This window comes from Channa argus, chromosome 19 (assembly GCF_033026475.1).
Source record: "Channa argus isolate prfri chromosome 19, Channa argus male v1.0, whole genome shotgun sequence".
NCBI classification, from domain to species: domain Eukaryota; kingdom Metazoa; phylum Chordata; class Actinopteri; order Anabantiformes; family Channidae; genus Channa; species Channa argus.
The window spans coordinates 7,396,552-7,418,300 of record NC_090215.1 but is presented as its reverse complement, the minus strand read 5'-3'; the positions used below and the strand labels follow the sequence as shown (position 1 = coordinate 7,418,300).

Here is a 21,749-nt window from a genome sequence, read left to right as displayed (position 1 = left end):
TGTCTTTATGCTGTGGTTTATGGCCAGGATTCTGATTAAACAGTCAACAGGTGTTTCTATACTTTAAACACATTCACTGGACTGATCTTCATTTATCAGACTTCTAACACCAATTATCTACACCAGCAATTAATTTGTTTTATTAATTAATTAATTTATTGCTTTATCGATGAAATAATTGTTTTTCTTTTACATATTTTCATTTGTTTGCCTTGCAGAGATCCAGAGTTTCTTTTTGAAATGAAATACTTATTGGTATTACCATTTTGATTATGTACACCACCACAATGCATTTGAAGTAAAACAAGCTTTAAGTACAGACTGTCATTTCACGATAATTGGTCAAAAAAGCCAAAATAAATCAACCATGTTCCAATGTTGGAAAAACACATTTATGGGAACTGAACATATCTCTGCCCTGTGGTGGAAGGCAGATAGTTCTTGACACACACAACAGGTCTTGGTTAGGGATGGGTGATACCAACATGTTTCCTTTTGAAACAATACCATTAGTTTATAGTAAAAACCTCAAAATCATCATCACCAACAACAAATTGCAAAATGATCATTTCTCTTCTTTTTATTAGACAATTTGGATGTATTGCTGCTATGTGGCACCACTTTATTGCAGAGGGAGCACATAGCATTACTTTTAGGTGAAAAATAGCAACACACTATGCTTCTCTATCTCTCTTGACCATCCATGCTACCACGGAGCTGCTGACTCAGCTCACGCTGAGCAGCGAAGTGAGGATCGAGTCAGTGCTTGACTGAGGCCATGCAGCGAGCCTTCAGCTCTGACACCCGATAGGCTGCCACAATCATGTGACACGGAAGACCATCACAAATACACCAGGGCTAGTTTTCACACATAAATTTAATGCCTAAAACTCAAAGGTGAAAACAAACTGCATATTTTGTATTAGCACAGCTGTATCACAATATTTTAAAAAGTATTGACTCCAAAATATCATCGGACGGGTATCTAAGTATCAATACCAGAGAATCAATGCTTGCATCCCAAATCTGTGTCGCTCAAGAATTTTATTTGAAGAAAAATATTTTGTGTAAACCGCCAGATAATTTATTGAAGTCACTACTGCATGTCACTGGAATAAGATTGGTTCCGGCCCATTGTCTCATCACATACACAAGCTGTGTAACACATGCACACAGATACACTCAGAATTCAGAAATGAGAGTTTACACTGACAGTGTACTTTCCCCAATTTACACACACACAAACACACACATACACAAGAACAGAATATATGTAAAAGGATTACCTCATTTGTGAATATACATTTTTACATTGTTCAGAGCTACCTTGAGAGAAACATGAAAATGAAAGGTGGAAGCAGTTCTGTGTTGAAGGTAGGGAGGCAGGTAGAGAGAGGGGGACTGGCAGGAGGCCACAAAGGAGGAGGAGACAAATCACCAGGCTTTAGCAAAGTAAGGATGGCTAATAAGCAGAACACAGGGGGAAAGGAGACACATGTCTGCTGTGAGCCGGCTGTAAATGATGGCGGTAAAAGAGAAGCAGGAGAGAGAGACTGAGCGAGAGAGGTGCTATTGTAAGTGAGCCTGCAGTATCACAGTGGCCTTGAGGGATGAAGAGCAGGGAGGAGGAGGGGGGGGGAAGAGGAGGCCTGAATTCTTCCTGAACATGACTGCTGAAAGCTCAGCAGCATCTCCAGTCTCCAGCGGGACTGCAAGCACTGCCAGGGTTACAGCCACTGAGGGGGGAGCAGCCACTGGGTTCACTCCTCATCGGGGAAACGGTGCTTCGCTCTCTCCACTCTCATCCACTGACAGACAGAGAGCAGAGGAGTGCACATCATCAGCCACAATGACAGAAGCAGCCTCTAAAAAACAGGGATTTAAAAAGTGTCGGAGTGCCACTTTCAGCATTGATGGCTTTAGCTTCACCATTGGTAAGAGACTATTTAGTACAGAGTCGTGTGCTCTACTTGTGCTCTACTTGTGTGTATTTATGTTTTTGTTTGTGCGAGAGAGAGAGATATTAGTGTTTGGTGCTATTGTATTACTGAACAGGTGGTGTTCTTTACTTAAGGTTTATTATATTTGAATTGTGGGTTGTGCAGTTTTTCCATCGAGGACATGGCCTTTTCAAATTCATTGTTGTATGAATTTGAGATAGCGTTCTATGTAAATCTGTTTCAACATCACAAGGCCACCATTTACAAAGCCAGCTCAGTTAAGAAATGGTTTCGCAGTTTGACGAGGAAGAAGTTGACCGGTTTAGCTCTGACCTCAACCTCACCTGACGCCTGGCGGAAACACTAAAGTGAAGAAAGTGGGGGCTATAGGTTATGGTAGCTTCATCAATAATGACAAATTGTTAAATATTGTTTGCATATTTTGACCATGTAATTCAGTGTGTATGTTCACTAGTACCAGCTGGAGAAACTGCAAATGGTCTCCTCAGTTCTGTCAGAGAAGGATGTACAAACAGGCCCAACGCGCTTACATACCTTTTATGAATATTTCTAAGGAAACTGTTGTAATTATTTTCATTTTTCTTTTAGTTCGCTACCTCTTACCTATGTACCTGTAACAGCTATGGGCTAGAATAAAACACCAAGCATGTGGTCAAAGAGTGACAGTAAAGGTTTTGTCGAGATAGACTTTGGACACAGGCCAAACTTTGAGCAAAGGTTGAGGTTGAACATCCTTTCTTCGTTCAGGAGAAGTCAAGGATTCCATATGTAGTGACTTGATTCTGACTTTCCCATTTGCATGGAACAGCACACAAGCAGACCACACAAATAAATACCATGAGTCGCATGTAGTGCCTTTGATTGCAAAATGATATCGCCAAGATACACAAATTGATGTACCCTTTGTTTCACCAGGTTCTTTGCCCTATCAGGCTTTAACAAGAGTACAGAGCTCATCGAACATGTTGCAGAGTGACATAGCCACATAGTTTGTTTCCAAAGCAACATATCCGATTCATTCACAGTGCAGAAGGTATGAGCATTTAAGAAAAAGTGCCACAATATTCAGTTGCAGTTAGCAGAAGTGCCACAAGGCTGCAGGTGCTTGATGTAACATAAAAGTGCTGTGCAAATCCCGCTTTTTTTTTTTTTTTTTTACTCAAGTTAATTCGTTACCATAGTAGTTTCCTGGTGACATCATTACTCACATAGGCCAATAGTGAAGCTCTGCAGTCTTCTTTGTACATTAGTGACCATTTTTGGTGTTAGAAAAGCACTGCAAACAATACTGGATCAGTCATTAGTCAAGAATCAGTTCTTTAATCTGCATTTCATTGAATATGATCCGCAGGAGAAAAAATGCAGAGCACTGTGCTTCTTACTACCAGATGTTAAATATGATCAGGTAACATATGCAAATGTAGATGGTGTCTCCATTTTTCCCCAAATAAAAGTCTTCAAGTGAATTGGCTAAACAGCTAAAAGGTGATGAAACATAATGGAAAACATCTTTACAGAAAATATCAGGTGTATATCTGTGTTCACATTAGTAGAACAGAAAGCCATCATTTCACAGTGTATGTGTGTGTGTCGCTGTATTTACAGGTTGCTGTCTCTATGGGAACTAGAAAAGATAGGAAATGACTTTGACTGGTGCAAATAAATGTGTGTGTGTGTCTGTGTGTGTGTTGTCAGTTGTTAGGGTGCTGAGCTCAGGGAATCATTATTACTAATGAAGCGGCCTCTGTCAGAGCGTTATCTCGATGTTCTTTATCTGCAGCATTACTCCCCATCCCCCCATTTACACACACACTATGTAGTTACTAACCAAATACAGTATGATCATAAGACTAAGATTGATTCCTGGTGTGAAATTCACAAGCTACAATGGAGTATACAAGGTCATTCAAATTATAAATGTTAGATTGATGAACACATCAGTGCATCAAAACTTCCTTTTCTATAGGATGTAGAATTAAGTTAAAACTTAAACAAGTGAAAATGCCTCTGGTCTTCTGAGTTATATAAAATTGATTATCACCTTGACTTTAAAATGAAAGAAATTCAAATTCTTCTCTACACAGTTGCTAACGAGGCTGGGGAAAACAACCACCATCCACTGGCCCGCTTTGCACGTGAGTTCACTATTCAGTACAGTAGTATGTTCACCAGTTTCCATTAAGTTCGTCTAAGGTAAATCCGTACTTATTGTGAAGTATGTAGTGGCTGTAGCTATGATGTGATAAGTGTGGTTACAAATACCTCTAATGAAAGCAAACCATGTGTGTTTTTATGGAAATTGTTCAGGCTCACAGTCCCAGAATGTACTATGCACAACTGTGACGGCCAGTGTTGATGTCACTGACCACAAAGGAATTGTGGTCGACCCACGAACCCCCGACGAGATCCTGGCTGATGAGCTACCAACCCCTGATGCACCTGACGTCTTGGAAAGGACAGCTATTAGGTGACACGCAAACAGAAACAATACATACATACACTTCTAACGATTAAATAGGGCAAAAATAGATTTTAAACAAAAAGCTAACCCCACTCTTACGGAAGAGTTCCTGCATGTTAGGGCTACAAGTAAAAACATAATTCGCTACACATTTAATAATGTTGTCTAGTGGACTGACATGGAGAGAGGGAAGAGTCCGGGGTGGGACTAGGAGACTCTGGATTTTAAACCCTCTGATGGAAAAGGCTGCAAACCACTCTTCTGGAACCACATCCATCACACTTGCCAGCCTACAAACACATTCACCTGCTCACCTCATCACAACACAGCATACATTGCACACATACCCACACGCATATGGAGAGAGAAAAAAAAAAAAAATCAAAATAAATAATCAAATAAATAATTACATAAAAACCCTAATATTTTAAATTACCTTTAAATGACCACAGTCTGTGCTTAAAGCTGGTTTTACTTCAAATCCAGTATGGTGGTGTAGAGTCAAAATGGGGAGGCTGTAGCTCAGTTGGTAAGGCAGTCGTCCACAGGTTCGATCCCTAGTCCCGTTTATATGTCAAAGTGTCTCTGGGCAAGACACTGAACCCCTAACAGCCCATTCCCATCCTCAGCTGTGCAGTGCTGGTCCAAGGTCCAATATTGGGGAGGGTTGCATCAGTAAGGGCATCCAGTGTAAAGACTGTGCCAAATCAACATGCGGACAATGATCCACTGTGGCGACCCTGAACTCACAGGATAAGCCGAAAGGACAAAAAAATAAAAATAAAAAATAGTCCAAAAAATGGCGAAATCTCACTGTCTAAAGACTTATGGACTGTATTTATGTCTTTCCCTGACTTTTGATTAAACACTGCAAACCAATGGATTGTTTAAATGAAGTGTTGTTGATGTGGTGGGTTTTATGTGTGGCAGGTTACGATGTCTTGTAAAGCAGCTGGAGAGAGGGGAGGCGTCTGTGGTGAACCTGAAGAAAAACCTGGAGTTCGCTGCTTCACTCCTGGAAAATCTATACTTTGAGGAATCCAGGCAAGAAGTGTTTAGTTTACTTTTATCAAACCAAACATAAATGAACTTTTAGCATTACGCAGTTCAGCTCTGTCACTCAACCTCCTATAAAAACTGAAAATTGCTTTTGTATGTGCATCTCACATTAATGACTTCATAGTGGGAATTGATGATTTCATAACTGTTATAAAGTATAGTATGTAAATGAGGGATTCATACAAACCCCATTTCTACACAAGCTGGGATGTTGCATAAAATGTAAATAAAAAGACAATGCAATTCATTACAGATCATGTATATTTATTATTATTATTATTTTTTTTTTTTAAATTTGATTCAAACAACATGTCTCAAAAATGTAGGTACAGGGACATGTTCATAATGTTCATACGGAGAGATCATACTGTATGCTTTGAATACCTTAAATTTTAAAAGCAAATTGTTCCCATTCTTGCTTGATATAGGATTATACCTGCTCAACAGTTTGGAACCGGCTTTGACAGATTTTTTACTTCATAATGTTCTAAATGTTTTCAGTGGTCTGGAACCTGAACTCTTTTACTACTGAGCCACGCTGAACTAATGAGTACAACATGTGTTCTGGCACATGTGTTGATACAGTCACAAAAAATTTAATGGGAATGTTTGCAGTTCCCTGGTTTTCTTCATAAATAGGTGAAGATCAGGTCACATTTCATGAACTAATACCACAACACCAAACCACAATTTCTAACAGCCCAGCTTGATATCTTGCTTTTACAATTGCTCATTAAAATCATCACCGATGAGAAACCATCTGCTTTCCTGATTCAGAGAAATTCTGGAGGAACAGTTGTAAAAAGAAAATAAGACAAATAAATAGCCTGCAGAAACTGCACACTAATTTTGTGAGTTTTGGATTTTTGTAAATCTCCCTGTCCCAAAGGCGGCTGGCGGAACCAGAGGATGAGCTGAAAGACATCCAGTCAGACACGGTGCCATCGGAGGTTCGCGACTGGCTGGCTTCTACTTTTACCCGGCAGAGGGTCATGATGCTGCGCCGCAGTGAAGACAAGCCGCGTTTCCGGGCCATTGTCCATGCAGTACAAGCCGGCATCTTTGTGGAGAGGTTTGGTTGTTTGATTTCCAGTTTGTCTTTGTGTTGTTTGGTTTACTTGATGTAACAGTCCATTTGATGTGTGATGCATAAACCCTTATTGTATTTTCATGTAGTTTTCACAATAACCTAGTGCCTAGTGTTTTGTTGTATTAGTTATATAAATTTATCATAACATTTATAAGTGCAGTCTGCAGGGTCCTATTCACAAATTCAGTTAGTTTTCCAAACTGAATTGCACCCTATTTTATTCTAACTTTACTGTAGCCTGGTTAAAAAGATCCACAGCTAGTTAGAATAATGGTTAATAGGTGTTTAAGCACGGAAGGACGATTACTTTGATTGCGTCTCCTCAGATTCTGTGTGTCATTTGGTTTTACATTAAGGCTGATCACATAATACAGGAGTTGTCATTGGCGTTTCCTTCGGTTTTACTTACAGTAAACACACAGATTTAAATTCAGTACAGCAACAGAGCACAACAAAACATCTCGAAAATATGCTTATTGTTTTAACAAAATTCAAGCTGACTTCCAATACACGGGGATCTCAGTAATAACGGACCCCCTAAGTGAGATTTTCATGGTCACATACATACTAGTTGTGTTGTGTGTGTAAGTGTTTATGTTTTGTCTTTAAAATGCTGTAATATTGCCTTCGTCAGATAACTGTGATTGGCAGTTCAATTTTAAGTAATAACAAAATAAACTGCATATTGTATTTGCTGCTTATGAAAAGATCAATTATCAATTAGTTCTTCTAATTATAATTATCACTAACATTCATTGTATTTTTATATTGTGTTGTGGCTTGTACCAAAGTGTGTTTTACATGTCTGTGGCAGAATTTACAGGCGGACCTCCAACATGGCTGGTTTGAGTTATCCCCCAAATGTCATCGCTACCCTCAAGGTATTAACGCGTGTTTGTTTGTGTTTGTGCATAGTAAAAATAAATGCTATTTATATTTAAATGGCACTGATGATGATATTTCGGACATCTTTCCATCTTTCACAATTCTTTCAGTTTTCTTATCCAGGTTTTAATGTTTATGAATGAAAAATGTAACCGTGTTATGTGACTTATAAGCAAAACCATAGGGTGCCAGAGCTGGGGAACATTTACCAAACATTCACAGTTTAATGGAAGCGCTCATCATGCATCACGTGGTTATTTCAACTATGTGTGTCGTAATATCTGTTGCATTTAAATGTCATTGAATACATCAATGTGTCTAGTATATTTATTACATTGTAATTTCTTTCCAGGCACAGAGAAACAATAACGATACAAACGAATACTTTTTCAATCCTGCATTTACAAAATATTTTTTTCTTTTCTGTAATACCTTCAAAATAAAAGTACCAGAGAATTAAAGAGGTATTCATGTGATAAATAAACTTGTTTGTGTGTATCTGTTATAGAACATGAACATGTGGTCCTTTGACGTGTTTGCACTAAATGATGCCAGTGGAGACCATGCTCTGAAATTTGTCTTCTACGAGCTGCTCACCAGATACGACTTGATCAATCGTTTCAAAGTATTCCAACACACAGACTGCTTCCATTTACTTTATCAGTTACTGCGATCAGTCTTTTGTCATATACAGTACTGTATATATTATTCCATTTCTAACAGTTAGGAGATAGTTCGTATTCACTTTTTAAAATTCTATGGTACTTTTTATTGTATTGTTGTAAATTGTATTGCAGAGAGTAAACTGATTGATAATGTATTGATTAGATTCTGTTCTATCTTTTTTTGTGCTTCATCTGCCTGAAAATGTTATAGGATACTAGACAGATGTTTTATTGGTCTCACAAAATATCATATTTGTCAATGCTTGTTTGTTGCGTTGCCTTTTTGTCAGGTCCCTGTTTCTGCTCTTATATCATTTTTGGATTCATTGGAAGTGGGCTACACCAAATACAAGAACCCCTACCACAACCTGATGCATGCTGCGGATGTCACACAGACCATCCATTACCTGCTCGTCAAGACTGGCATGGTGGTAAGTGCGGTGTTGAGTTAACGCTGATGCTGGAAAGTGGAAAGAAACAAAATTCATATAAAGTTTTCAAGTGGATCTTGCAAGTTTTATACTTTCTTACAGCTTTTCTTAACTCAAATACCTAAAGCAATGAAACACCCTGTTGCCACTAACATTTGCCTGGGATACAGGCCACCCTGAGCCTGGTTCTGCTGGAGGTTTCTTCCGTTAAAGGGAGTTTTTCCTCTCCACTGTTGCCTATGGCTTGCTCCAGGGGGAATTGTTGGGTTCTCTTTATATATCTTTATAATCTTGACTTTATTCTGTAAAGTGCCCTGAGATGACTTTGTTGTGAATTGGCGCTATATAAATAAAGTTGAATTGAATTGAATTGAATACATGAATTCTGTCAGAAAGTCAAATTTAAGGAGCTCCACTAATTGACATGTAAAGATCAATCGTTTACTAGTGAAGGTTTATGCTACCCAGTCTGCAGAAACTGTTATATCTTTGCATCAATGCATCTTTATATCAATGCAATGGTGATGTTATCAGAGTTTGTCTTGGACTGCAAATATAATAATAAAATAACTACATGTTTGACGAGCCTCAGAAAATAAGATAAAGACACAGAACTGCTGAAGCTGTGGTAGAGCATTGGGTTGGAGTGCAGAAGGCCGTGGGTTCAAATCCCACCTCACCACCTGTGGCCTGCCCAGCAACCAAGTGCCACCCTGGTGCTGGTCCCGAGCCCGGATAAAATGGGAGGGTTGGCAGTGGGAAGGGCATCCGGCTTAAAAATTCATGCCAAATCAACGTGTGGGACACGTTCTGCTGTGGCCACCTCTGAGGGGACAAGCTAAAAGCTGTTGATCTTGACTGTTCAGTGTACAGGCATGTTAGACCCATTTCCTGAGGTTTGACCTGTTTATGCTGTTTGTGATTTTTCTATAATATTAACTCTCTCTCTCTCTCTCTCTCTCTCTCTCTCTCCAGCACTGGCTAACTGACTTGGAGATCTTTGCCATAATCTTTGCAGCTGCCATCCATGACTTTGAACATACAGGGACCACCAATAACTTCCATGTCCAGACCAAGTAACTGTCACTCGTCATCATCACATAATTTCAATCAGTATCATTGCTAAGGACATTTAAAACAGCGAGCGAATAGAATAACAAAACTGATCTTTTAGTCTAAGATGTTTTATGATGACTGTAACTATGTGGAATTTGCAGGTCAGAAACAGCCATGTTGTACAATGACCGAGCTGTACAGGAGAACCACCATGTCAGCGCTGCTTATCGCCTTCTACAAAGTGATGATGAATTAAACATTCTCACTAATCTTTCCAAAGATGACTGGAGGTGAGAAGAGACAGACTAAACATTTGAACGTTTTATTGAGTGTAAAACTAGACTGAAAGAGTCACAATGGGGTTACGACACCCCACACATGGAACAATCCAACAGGTTCTTATCCCACAGCATCAGACATTGACCCTGCGTAAGGTGTAAAACTGTGGCGGTGCATCATGTTGACACCACAGGTACCTTTTGGCATTACTATTGGACGCTCCAGGTTCATCACGATTTGAAGTGACACGAACGACTTAATATGCACAAAAAACTACATTAGTCTTAGAGAAAACTAATTCAGGGTAACATTACGTTTAAAAACAACAACGGTTAGGCCCAAAAACTTAACGAGCATAAACATATCATAATTCAAATGGCCGTGTTATTTTGTTATAGAAATCCATCCAACAGTTGCTCAGACATGCAAATCTCATTCCCTGTTTCAGAGAACTGCGGACTCTTGTGGTGGAGATGGTGTTGGCCACTGACATGTCGTGCCACTTTCAGCAGGTCAAAGCCATGAAAAGCCTCTTGCAGCAGCCGGAGGAGTGAGTACCCTTCACAATATGTGAACAAACACTATAGGGGGATACTGATCAAATTAAAGTTTATTTTAAGCCTCTTTATAATTAATTCAAATATTATAGGTAATGAAATTGATGGTTCTGTGGCAATTCTATTTTAGCCAGTGCAGCAAACTTCACCACCTGAAAGTAACTAAGCAAATGTAGCAGCCTTCTAATAATGAATTACTGCAATGATTCATGTGTCTCATATATATGTTTTTTTATTCCCTTATTTTATTTTTAATAAAATGTATTTAATAATTAGTCACTCATGGCACATTATTAAGGTCAGAGAAACAACGTGGTCGGGTTTAATGCAGAACAAGTAAACAGTGACAATGTTATATATATAATGTTATTTTAATTCAAGTCACAGTCTTTCTTCAGTCTTTTCCAAAGTGCATTTCTTGCCTAACAGAAAAGAGACAGGACAGTGCAGGGTCACTGCATTTAAAAAGGTGGCCTACCTGTCTCTGTTTACCTGTCTCAAATTATACAGTAAAGTTACACAAATAGATTTAGGTATTTCGGTTTGTCTCTAGTGACTTGGTCTTGAATGGTCCTTCATAAAAGCCACTTGAGAGAATGCAGAGTATCATATGATCTCCCAAATTTAGACACAGGCCTACTAGTTGCACAGCAGGAGGTTGTGTAATTTACAGGTCAGCAGTGACAGAGTGGACTGCATTTGCAGGATCGACAAACCAAAGGCCTTATCCCTGCTCCTGCACACCGCTGACATCAGCCACCCTGCTAAGCGCTGGGAACTCCATCACCGCTGGACCTCGTCCCTGTTGGAGGAGTTCTTTCAACAGGTAGCCGCAGCATTTCTACCACAAACACACTAGCACAAAGAAGGCTTCCAAAATCACCCACAGAATTATATGTATGCAGAATGACATTTAAAGTATGTCTAAATTAAACATTTGTCTGGCTTGATTCTCATGAAAATATACCTCTGGTGCAGAGTGAAATGAAACAGTTTGGCAACTAAGCACTACATTACTTTGATTGTAAGCTTAGGCTGTTCAAGTGTAGCAATCACATGCTGATATTTTGTACTAGAAAGAAAGTGAACCTGTGCTAACAGTAGCGTGTGATGTGTTCAGGGTGATAAAGAAGCAGAGCTCGGACTACCCTTCTCCCCTCTCTGTGACCGCAAATCCACAATGGTGGCACAATCCCAGATTGGTAAGGTACACAAATACAGTAAATGCTGCTCAGGGATTTACCTTTAAAGAAAAATATGTGATACACCATAAACGCCAACTTAGAAGTGATTCCTCTTATTTATCTAATAAAGCATTTGCAAAAGCAGTTTTACATGTTAAGGTCCAACAGATTCATAATTTCAGAGGGTTTAGCCATTGTACAACCCATGTTTCCAACAAAAACATACATCATTCTTTGTTAGAGAATTAATTACTGTGTCACTTGGAAATAGACCCCGCATCTGATAATAAAACCCTTTTAACTTGCATTTATTTATTTATACTATGGATTCCACCTCTTACCATCAGGCACCACTGGGCCTCTCCCGATTGAAATAGGAGGATTTTAAGAACAAGCAGAAGGTGCAAAGTGAATATTAATCTAGGATGAATACTGTTTCCTGCAGGATTTATTGACTTCATTGTGGACCCAACGTTCACCGTGATGACCGAAATGATCGAGAAGATTGTGACACCACTTATTGAGGAGGCATCTCGGTCGGGACTGGCTGGCATCAGACGCTCGAGGTGACAACACACGAGAATCACTTGTCCTGTGTGACACTCATGTTACTACAAAAGAGACTCAAACCAAAAGTTATTTTTTAATTTTGCTCAATTTTATTATGGGACAATAGTGCTGTTAAAACATGACTTTATACATGAAAAATCACTGGTGTTTAGTTATTATGTTCTGCCACTCAGACAGTTTTCTTGTGTGAGGAAGTTAGTGTGGGGTTTGGGTTAGCCAGTTTCATTGAAGTCCAGAATTTAGAATCAAAAGAGTAAAAGTACTAAATGCCCCTGTGATTAATATTATTGCATACTGTATTATATCACTGATTTATTATTAAATATGTATGAAGCAGTGCTTCTTGTTAAGTTAATTTAGATGAAGCCCTTCACAAACAATTTTTATAAGATCCTAATCACAAAAAAACTATTAAGTAATTAGAAGACAGGGAGCAGATCCTCTTTTTGGAGAAAATGAAAACCTAACCCCTAGCATCTAGTCACTCTTACTAACATTGAGAAATCTGCACTGGGTTCAGTCTCCAGCTGTTGTAGATGTGAGTGCAGTACATAAAGAACATTTAGCAGGATCATGGCAGTATTTTATGAGCAAGTATTATATGTGCGTGTAATTTTATGAATGTTTATGCATGTCTCCACTGTCCACAGTCTAAACAGTATCTGTGGAAGTGACGGGAAACATTCCAGTGTGAAGAGTACAGGCTCAGAGGGCAGTTGCTGTCTGACCACAGTGGACATCAAGAGCTTCAGCGTCACCTGGAACCAAGAGATTCATCACAACAGAGAGTTATGGAAGGCCCAGGCAGACAAAGGTAATCGCACTGAGCTCTTCACTGAGTTCTTTCCCATCTTTGTTTGGGATCCACTAGCATCCAGCATGTTAGTTTTTTTTTCCATTGGCTTGAGCATTTGATTTACATTTTCAGGTTGATTAAATTATTTTAGGATGTAGCCCACCTCTCACCCAATGACAGCTGTAACAGGCTCCAGCCCCCCGCATCCCTGAAAAGGTTGCAAGTCTGTCTCAGGGCCAACACAGAGAGACACAAAGATGGACGAACCTTTAAGCTCCTATTCACACCTACAGGCAATTTAGAGTTGCCCATTTACTGCCCCTCTTCACATTTTCACTTTTATATTTTGTATCAACTGACAGACTACATCAGGGGCAAGGCCATTTGTAAAAATTATTATTGTTTTTCTGAAAGAAAACTTGACAACTTGACTTGAATTTCACTACGATGCCATTTCATTGGTTTCTAACAATACAGGCTCAATAACTAATTGAGAGGCCAAGTCCACAATAAGACTGCAGCTCTAACAGCTCTGCAGCCTAATGAGGGGTTTCTGCTGTTACATAATTAGTCATGTCATCTGCATCCATCAGCAGCCAGCCTCCTTATATTTTTTACGCAAATCATTTATATGTATATAAGCAAAAAACTGAAGGATCCATTATGGAACCTTGTGGTACACCAAGTTCACATTTTTTAAGTGGTTATTTCACGTAATTTATTTTATCACACTCCTGTCTACAATTCAGGTAGGATTTGAATTTTCTTTCATTGAAGAAACTTTCCGGATAGTACAAACAGAATGTCTTTCACAAAGGCTACATGCATAGGCTCCACCAGCATTTAGGATTTAATCCATACTTTCACTCCCTGAGTCAGCATATCCCTGATTTCTTCCTCTGACTGTTAAAGCTCATTTAGCATCTGCTATGTCAAGCGAAAAACTTTAAACAGAGCTGAATTGCAGGAGCATCCGCATCTATTAATTTATGGTTCTCTGTCCTGTTCATGTGTCCTGGCAGACCTGAATGATACGGCAAAGACGGAGACAAATGAGGAGAAAAAGGTAGTAAGAACTGTTGATAAAGTCACCACAGGAGAAGAAGAGATGAAAACCGATGTGGAGCATCAGAAGGAGAAGGAGCACAAGAGGCAGAGGGAGAAGAGACAACCAAAAGAGGAAGAAGGGGACAATAACCCAAGAGAAGCTGCAGGCTCGCTGCAACGACTTCATCACCATGACACAGACAAGAAGAATCCAGACAGCCACACAGAGAAGCAGCAGCGGCAGCATCAGAATGGTACGCTCTCTTTATTGCAATTATAAAGTTTAAAGGTAACTAAGTACAACCCTATCAAATAATTCGATTCCACTTCAATTCATAGGCAAATGTTGTTGTTTTTAAGCAAATGTTTCAGTTTCTAGTTGCTGTTTAGATGTACAATTACATTAACATTTAGTCATTTGGCAGATGCTTTCATCCAGAGCAATTCACAAGTGAGGTAGAAGGCAAGCACAATTTTATTTAAGGAGAAAATATTAAAGGAAAGTGCTATGAGAAGAAGTGTTTTATTCATTCATTTTATCAGAAGCAAGAAAGAACAGATAGGACTTTTTTTTTCTTTATAAAATTTACGTTAATAGGAAGTGCATATATTTTTTTTTAATTTGGAATGCAGCTGCTGACCAGAGTTGCTGCAGAGTTAGGTAGCTCGTTCTACTATTGTGGGACCACTGGGCTAAAGAATTTTGCTTGGGATCTTTTGTGTAATGAGGTGACCACCATATGCTGTTCAGGTGCTTTAAATATGATGTTCATTTGCTGCAGCTAAAACCGCCCCCTTGTTAAAAGCAAACCAATTTTTGACCTTTGTTAGGTCAAAAGGTGTAAATGCTCAGTGAAACACACCAACAACACACAATACATCCACTTCACTGGAAGAGCAAAAACTTCAACCTACAGTACTTAAAATTAATTAAAAAACACACTAAAGTCAGCGGACTCAAGAGAAATGACAGGAAATCAGCTACATCTGAAGCCATCACACAAATTTCAAACAGCACTTATGCGACTTTAGACAGGTGGCTAAAAGTGGATGGAATGGACGGAACTACAAAAACTGGTATCTCAAAACACCTAATGGGGTTTGAACCAAAAAAGTCATTTGCTAGTGATACTCTTTGGTTGCAGTTATATCCAAGATAATAGAAAATAGATAAAAGGGGGTAAAATGGTGACTTCCTGAGTTTTTGTAGATTCTTAGAAAGGTATACAGGTTTCATATATAAGACACGTACAGTATATACAGTACATGACTCCATTTTTAATTTTATTTTGATGTCTCAGCAGACCGTCGGCCTGACTACCCTTTAATCAATTACTGCAAGAGACCCAGCTACTGTGCCGGCTACTACCGATTGGTGAGGTCAAAGGTCACAGAGATGCGGCCCATAGATGCCAGGGGAAAAGCCAGGAGACTGCAGCGCATTTCTCTGCGTCGCCGAAAAGTGACCTTATAGTAGAGAGTGTGACATCAGTCTGATGTTACATCACAAGATCATCAGTCTTTGTTTCTATTTGCATATTGCAGCTTTGTTTTCTGGCTGATCTTAATTTTCCTCTTGTACCAAATACCTGTTGCCGCTCAATTGTTGCCTGTTTATTGCTGGTGTCGCTGCCCTTTACTACTAACACTATCATTTCAATTTTCTCTTAACCATTTTTTTAAAATTCTTTTTTCAGTCGTTTTTGTTTGTTTATTTTAGGGATAACTGATAAAATGTCATGGTTATACTGTGTTTAGGCTCCCACTGCTTGACCTTCTACTCTCCTCTCCTGGCACTGACAATCTTTGTGGTATTTAATGTCGTTGAATGAATGTTGACTATAAACTTCAGTGGTACAGACTGAAAAGTGTTTGTAACACTGCAAATCTGAAACTGTGAAATTGTAAAAGTTTGACATTGAATTTCCAGTCAAGTTTGTAATATTAATAACTTTTTTTCTGATCAAACTGTACCTGTGACCAATGCCTTGAAATTCTGTTATCCTGTTGTTGATGTGCTATTTTGGTTTCAAGCACAGACTCCACAGTCCATGGGAGAAGAGGAACAAACAGAAAGAAGGTTCCTACAATTATGGCAGCACAAAGACAATTGTTTGCATTTTAATGGGAAATAGACTTTGCCCTAAGAAAGGATGCCTCTGGACCATGTCTTTTTTTGACCCAAACTTTGGTGATTTTGTAAAGAGCTGAATAAATACTTGCAATGAAATACGCAGATGGAATAATGCTTAGGATACAAACAAACTACACCTAACAAGTGATTCAACTGACATTTTACTATTAAGATAAGATAAACCAAAGTGTGCTAATAAACGCATTGGAGTGGGATAAATGGCAATGGACAATACATTTAGTGATTTAATTTAACTTTTGTACCATGAATATAATGAGATGTGCACAATATTACTCATCACTATAGATTACAAATGTAAATAATTTAAGCTCCAAATCTTTTGTTGAGAAGTATAGAGTTCTTCCAGTTAACATACCCAAGACAATTAATTCATTTTCCAACTGTGTTAAACTAACACAAAGATCATTTTGGTGACTTCTGAAGAAATGTTGAGCCATGTCGGTGTTAAACATACTTAGTGAAATCAGAGTAAATTATTTTTTTCATTCCATTTATGCAAGCTGTTTCTCTGTGTTTTTCTCACTCTCACTCAAGACCAAGCATTTTGAACAGAAAAACATGTTAGCTAGTGTGTCTGTGTGTCTGGTTGATGTGGTTTTAATTTAAAATTTTTGATAAGCAAGGGAAGGTTGAAGACTGACAGACACGGAACTTGAATAGAGACCATTTATTGTTGGTTTTAGTGTCTGTTTGGGTTGAAAATGTAAAAAAAATAAATAAAAAATCATCAAAGTAATCTTAAACAATTAAGATTAAACAAGGCTAAACAAGTGGAAAATATCAGTGATGTGTGTGTGTGCATGGCTGTGTGAACATAAACATCATGAACATCATACATAATAATGCAAGACTACAACGCAAACAAAAGTTGCGTGACAAAGAGGGAGGCCAGGGTTTTATAGGAAGTAGTCTTACTTTGCTTCACCTCCAGCTACCAGCAAGTCGAACAGAAAACAACTCAACGGGCCAGAAGGCCGTCACACTACAAAATTACCAAAACACATACTGAAGAACAATACAGGGTTTTCTAAGTATTTTTAGCTCTGTATAGTGTCTTGATAGTCCGATTTTGGTGCCTATTTCCATTTATTATGTTTTCCCAACATTCCAAAATCCCCAAACCAGAGGAAAAAGCCTCAAAATGCTGATCAGAACTTATCCTTGAACTTTGTGCACAATGCTTTTAGCATATTGCCCATTCCACATCCTAGAGGTGCTTATCTCTCTTAAGTTAGTAATGTTAACCGCTCCCACAGATTCTGGTTGAATAAATAGTAAAAATAATAGCGAATTAAATGCAACAACATGTTTAGTTACAGTAACTCCACTTCATTATTTAAAAGCGACCACATGGAGTTATATTTGATGTGATTCTGTTATGTGTCGCGAATTGCAGATGGCACAAGCTTTTGAAAATGGCGCCCCATGCAATGCACATGCGTGACCAAAAATACACAAAGCATGCTGGGACACTCTTTACTTGGTCCAAGGCCTTCAGTGCGTTTTAAAGGAGCGAGTTATCTTGGTATGTCGGTTTTGTAACTTTGAAATCACAATATATAATATTGATATTGAGATGACTCTGTTGTGATTTGATGCTACATTATATATTCAAAATTGTATTTAATTAAATCTAATAACTTAAGCTAACTCCTGTGTAGTTTGTGAATTTCAAATCGGGGCTCAATCGTAGTCTTATGATCATAATGTATTTTGTTTTATTAGAGTGGCTGCCTACTGACCATGGGGTCGGAAGTTCGCGCCCCGCTATTCCCAACCACATGTCAAAGTGTCCCTGGGCAAGACATTAAAGCCCCAACAGCCCATACCCAATCCCCAGTTGCGCAGTGCTGGTACCAAGCCCGGTAGAAACTGGGGAGGGTTACATCAGGAAGGGCATCTGGCCAAATCAACATGCAGACTAATGATCTACTGTAGCGACCCTGAACGTACGGGATAAGCCGAAAGGAAAAAAACTAAAATCAAATCTGAAACTGAAAAGTAACTAGTAATAAAAGTGTAGTAAAAGTACAATATTTATCTCTAAATTGTAGTGAACTCAAAGTATAAGGTAAGAGAAAATTGTATAACCTTGTACAGGTGACCAACGAGAATGTGTCCTGTACTCATGAAATTAAGTCCTAAAAATTATATAGTTTTTTGTGCAGTTAACTGTCAGTTCAATTAAAGATGTGTCTGGGCAGTGAGTATCACAAAACACCAAGTCAATTTTTTCTTTCCCTGTGAGAACAGTAAAAAAGAACATTTTGGTCAATGCAGTAAGAAACATTTTATGAGACTGTAAACATAAATATTATTGACAAAAAAAAAAAAGAAAATTAATTCTTCTCTTCTTTCTCCTCATCCTCTAAGTGGACCAACTTCTTCTCTGCCTTCAGCAGTTTAACTCCTAAAGAGAAAAAAAAACATAAGTTGAAAACTTTGAAGTACTAGAAGGGACAAGACTACTAAACTACAGTTTTATTCAAACTGAGCTGTTATGAAGGTTCACAAAAAGACCATGGAGTTACCCTGTTCTACTTATATCACCGATTCAAACTGAATGATTGCTGTTGTTAAGATACAACAAAATAGCCTGTTTGGTTCTGCACATCATCTGTAGCACAGCCCACCACAAGCTTCATGAGCAGCAATGCATTTGCTGCCAAGAATCTCATCCTAACAGATCATTGAGTGAGCGTGCCAGCCAACTTCTGCTCCCCGAAGAAGACTGTCTTTTTCTGATCACACCAGTTAAATCTGTGCATCTGTGAATTTGGAAGGACGAGCTACCATTGACAGGACACACTCTGTAAAACTGAACCCGACTGCTGAGAGGCTGTGGCAGCTGAATATCACAATGAGAAGCTGCTCTTCACAAAACTGTTGACCCAAGCTGGTGAAGACTAATGCCACAGGGTCACTTCTTGCTTTAGCTCTGACCAAATGTACTTATGTATGACTTCTAGAAAATATTTTAAAGGGGTGCACAAAACTTGGACACATAGTTAACAGGAAAGAAAGAATAGCACCTGGGAATCAAAGATTTGGGATCTGGGACAGTTTTGGGACAACAAATAAATGACCTTGTAGAAGGGTGGCATTTGGAATAATGCAATCAGTTAAAAAGTATTACACAAATGCGAAAACCTCATTGAATACAATATACTGTATGTACCAACGTATTAACATTATTTATGAGACCTGATTGACGCAAGAAATAACAGTTTTCACATCTAAATAGGAACAATTGGGGGGGAAAATTTGTAGTGGAACAAAAATATCAAAAGAGTTTAATTTTACACTGCATGATGGTGGAGTGGTTAGCGTTGCTCCCTCACAGCGAAAAGGTTGCTGGTTCAAATCCATCTAGCGCCTTTTGCATTTTTGCAATCTTGGTCTGTTCTCCTTGCAGTGAAAGTGCATATATTTATAATCATAATCCAAGTACCTACCACTGAACCTAGTAAGGGGGGCACCAGGGGTGGCCAGTTAGAATTTGGGGGGGGACCATGTTCTTTCCCTAACCATAACACTACATGTGCACCAAACTTGGAGGTGACATGTCAGCAAATACTCAAATCAGCCTTTTCGCAATGTCAGTGGTGCGAGATCAGAACACACTGTACAGTGAAAATTAAGTTTGATCAACTTGGAAATAAAGGTTCACCTGCTACCCTAAAAACCTGATTCAAATGAAGTTAGGTTTAATAGTTCAATGTTAGTTTATGAGTTTTGTGTATGACTTAATCTAACTTCACTCAATGGTGCAGAATCCATCAGAGATTCCTTTTGCAAGATGCAAAACATTTTTAATTAAAACTAGGCATTTTACATTGAATTAACTTGAAATAACAAAACTTACATGTTTACATTAAGTTAACTGGAAAAGCTAAATTGAATCCAACAAATTCCTGTACAATGTTTTTAAGTGTATAAATAACATGGACTGGATTAGTAACAAAGCTCCAAGAACCAGGCAGATTCTTGTTAAAATAATTAAGATTCAAAATAAAAAGTGTGTGTGTGTGTGTGTGTGTGTGTGTGTGTGTGTGTGTGTGTGTGTGTGTGTGTGTGTGTGTGTGTGTGTGTGTGTGTGTGTGTACCTGGTATGTGTGGGGGAGAGTTGAGTACCGGTGTGTCCTTCCTGCGAGGTTTTTTCAGCCGGTCTTCCTCACGATTGTCTTTGCAGAGCACCTCCTCCTTTTCTTCATCAGCCTTCATCACTTCCTTCCTGTCCGCCAGGCTCTCCAGCGTCCCCTGGTCTGTCGCACAGCCAGACATGAAAAAAAATGTTAGATAATGGCATGTGTTACATGTAGACAGAAATGAATAAATATGTTTATTGTTTTATGATCTGTTCACAATAGCTGCTGTCTGTTTTTACAAACTGGTATTTCTGTTCTATTCTATCTCTAAAAATGCATGTTTCCCATAACTGTATGTACCCACTATTTACTGCATATAAAGTACTATGTAAAAGTAATAAATACTAGTTTATTTCTTCCATTACGTTGTTCAATATCCTTCATTGTACCAACATGTTCATCTGGATCGGGTCAGTATTTATTGGTACCTAATTCCAACAACTAACTCACATTGTTAAATTCCAATTTTTGGTTACTGATCACTAAAGGAAACAAAAACAAAAATCTTTATATATAATAATAATTATTTTTGATCATTTTGATTATGTTACTATTCATTACTTGTTGCTCAGACCCTATGTAAGCTGTGTTTTTATTTTATTATAATATTATCATTTCAATATGACAGGCTCACAGTGTTTCCGCTCCTGTGTCATCAGTCGATGTTCAGGGTCTGGGGTCGACCTCATACAGTCAGTCGTCATCTCTGAGGCCCGCTGATCACATCACACACACACAAGAAGACACAGACATGAAGACACACACACACACACACACACACACACACACACACACACACACACACACACACAATATCTATTATTCATTAGTAGTTCTTATGACCGTAACAAAAGGATCAAACACTTCAGGGCTGTGTGTATGCGGGACACTGCCTAACTGGCAATTTGATTTACTTTTCTATCACTTTAGGAAACAACAAAATCAACACAAGCTTTAATTAAATCACCACATTCTAATAGCAGTTCTTTGTCTATTGTACAGGATCTTCATGACCACTTGAAAATCAGTTTTTAATTTTTTTTTTTTTAACGTTTTTACGTAAGTAAATGCAGTGTTGTAAGGCTATATGATTTTCCAAATGGATAAGGATGACGGCCAGCATAGTACATTCAAGAGGCCGTGAAGGAAACCAGAAGAATTTGGAGAGTGAAGCTTTAGACAATGTGGCTGCAAATACATAAGAGAAAAGCAAAGAGAAAGAAACAAAAAGCATAGATGGTTTTGGCAGAGAGAGAAATCTAGATAAAATAATAACAGAAATGAAAGAAATAAGCAGCCATGATGACAAAAGAATCAAAAGTATCTTCTTACCTCAGTCTCAGCTGTGTCACTCAGACAGGCTGCAGCAATCTGACTCCGGGTTATGAAGCTGGGAGGAGGAGCA

At 38.5% G+C, this 21,749-nt stretch overlaps 2 protein-coding genes across 2 annotated transcripts; one reads left to right on the top strand and one right to left on the bottom strand.

The window, feature by feature from the left end:
* The first annotated feature begins 1,463 nt into the window (after nt 1-1,463).
* pde1ca (phosphodiesterase 1C, calmodulin-dependent a) lies at nt 1,464-16,545 on the top strand. The gene is made up of 17 exons (XM_067486962.1): nt 1,464-1,934; nt 4,046-4,096; nt 4,269-4,428; nt 5,353-5,466; nt 6,371-6,553; nt 7,386-7,452; nt 7,965-8,081; nt 8,412-8,552; nt 9,528-9,628; nt 9,770-9,898; nt 10,336-10,437; nt 11,150-11,270; nt 11,565-11,646; nt 12,074-12,194; nt 12,849-13,012; nt 14,017-14,295; nt 15,343-16,545. The coding sequence occupies exons 1-17, from the start codon at nt 1,667-1,669 to the stop codon at nt 15,513-15,515; spliced, it is 2,373 nt and encodes a 790-aa protein (XP_067343063.1). The 5' UTR covers nt 1,464-1,666; the 3' UTR covers nt 15,516-16,545.
* Nucleotides 16,546-16,558: 13 nt separating this feature from the next.
* ppp1r17 (protein phosphatase 1 regulatory subunit 17) lies at nt 16,559-21,710 on the bottom strand. The gene is made up of 4 exons (XM_067486961.1): nt 21,677-21,710; nt 20,979-21,060; nt 20,303-20,461; nt 16,559-18,606 (listed from the first exon to the last, which is right to left on the bottom strand). The coding sequence occupies exons 2-4, from the start codon at nt 21,046-21,048 to the stop codon at nt 18,536-18,538; spliced, it is 300 nt and encodes a 99-aa protein (XP_067343062.1). The 5' UTR covers nt 21,049-21,060; nt 21,677-21,710; the 3' UTR covers nt 16,559-18,535.
* Between the last annotated feature and the right edge of the window lie 39 nt (nt 21,711-21,749).

Bases quoted from the DNA above. Each gene is read 5' to 3' on its own strand.
- ppp1r17 (XM_067486961.1), bottom strand. From the start codon at position 21,048: ATGACGACTGACTGTATGAGGTCGACCCCAGACCCTGAACATCGACTG. The intron at 20,462-20,978 runs GTGAGCCTGTCA...GCTGTGCGACAG, and splicing joins GACACAGGAGCGGAAACACT to ACCAGGGGACGCTGGAGAGC. The intron at 18,607-20,302 runs GTACACACACAC...TTTTCTCTTTAG, and splicing joins CTCTCCCCCACACATACCAG to GAGTTAAACTGCTGAAGGCA.
- pde1ca (XM_067486962.1), top strand. From the start codon at position 1,667: ATGACTGCTGAAAGCTCAGCAGCATCTCCAGTCTCCAGCGGGACTGCA. The intron at 1,935-4,045 runs GTAAGAGACTAT...TTCTCTACACAG, and splicing joins TGGCTTTAGCTTCACCATTG to TTGCTAACGAGGCTGGGGAA. The intron at 8,082-8,411 runs GTATTCCAACAC...CCTTTTTGTCAG, and splicing joins ACTTGATCAATCGTTTCAAA to GTCCCTGTTTCTGCTCTTAT.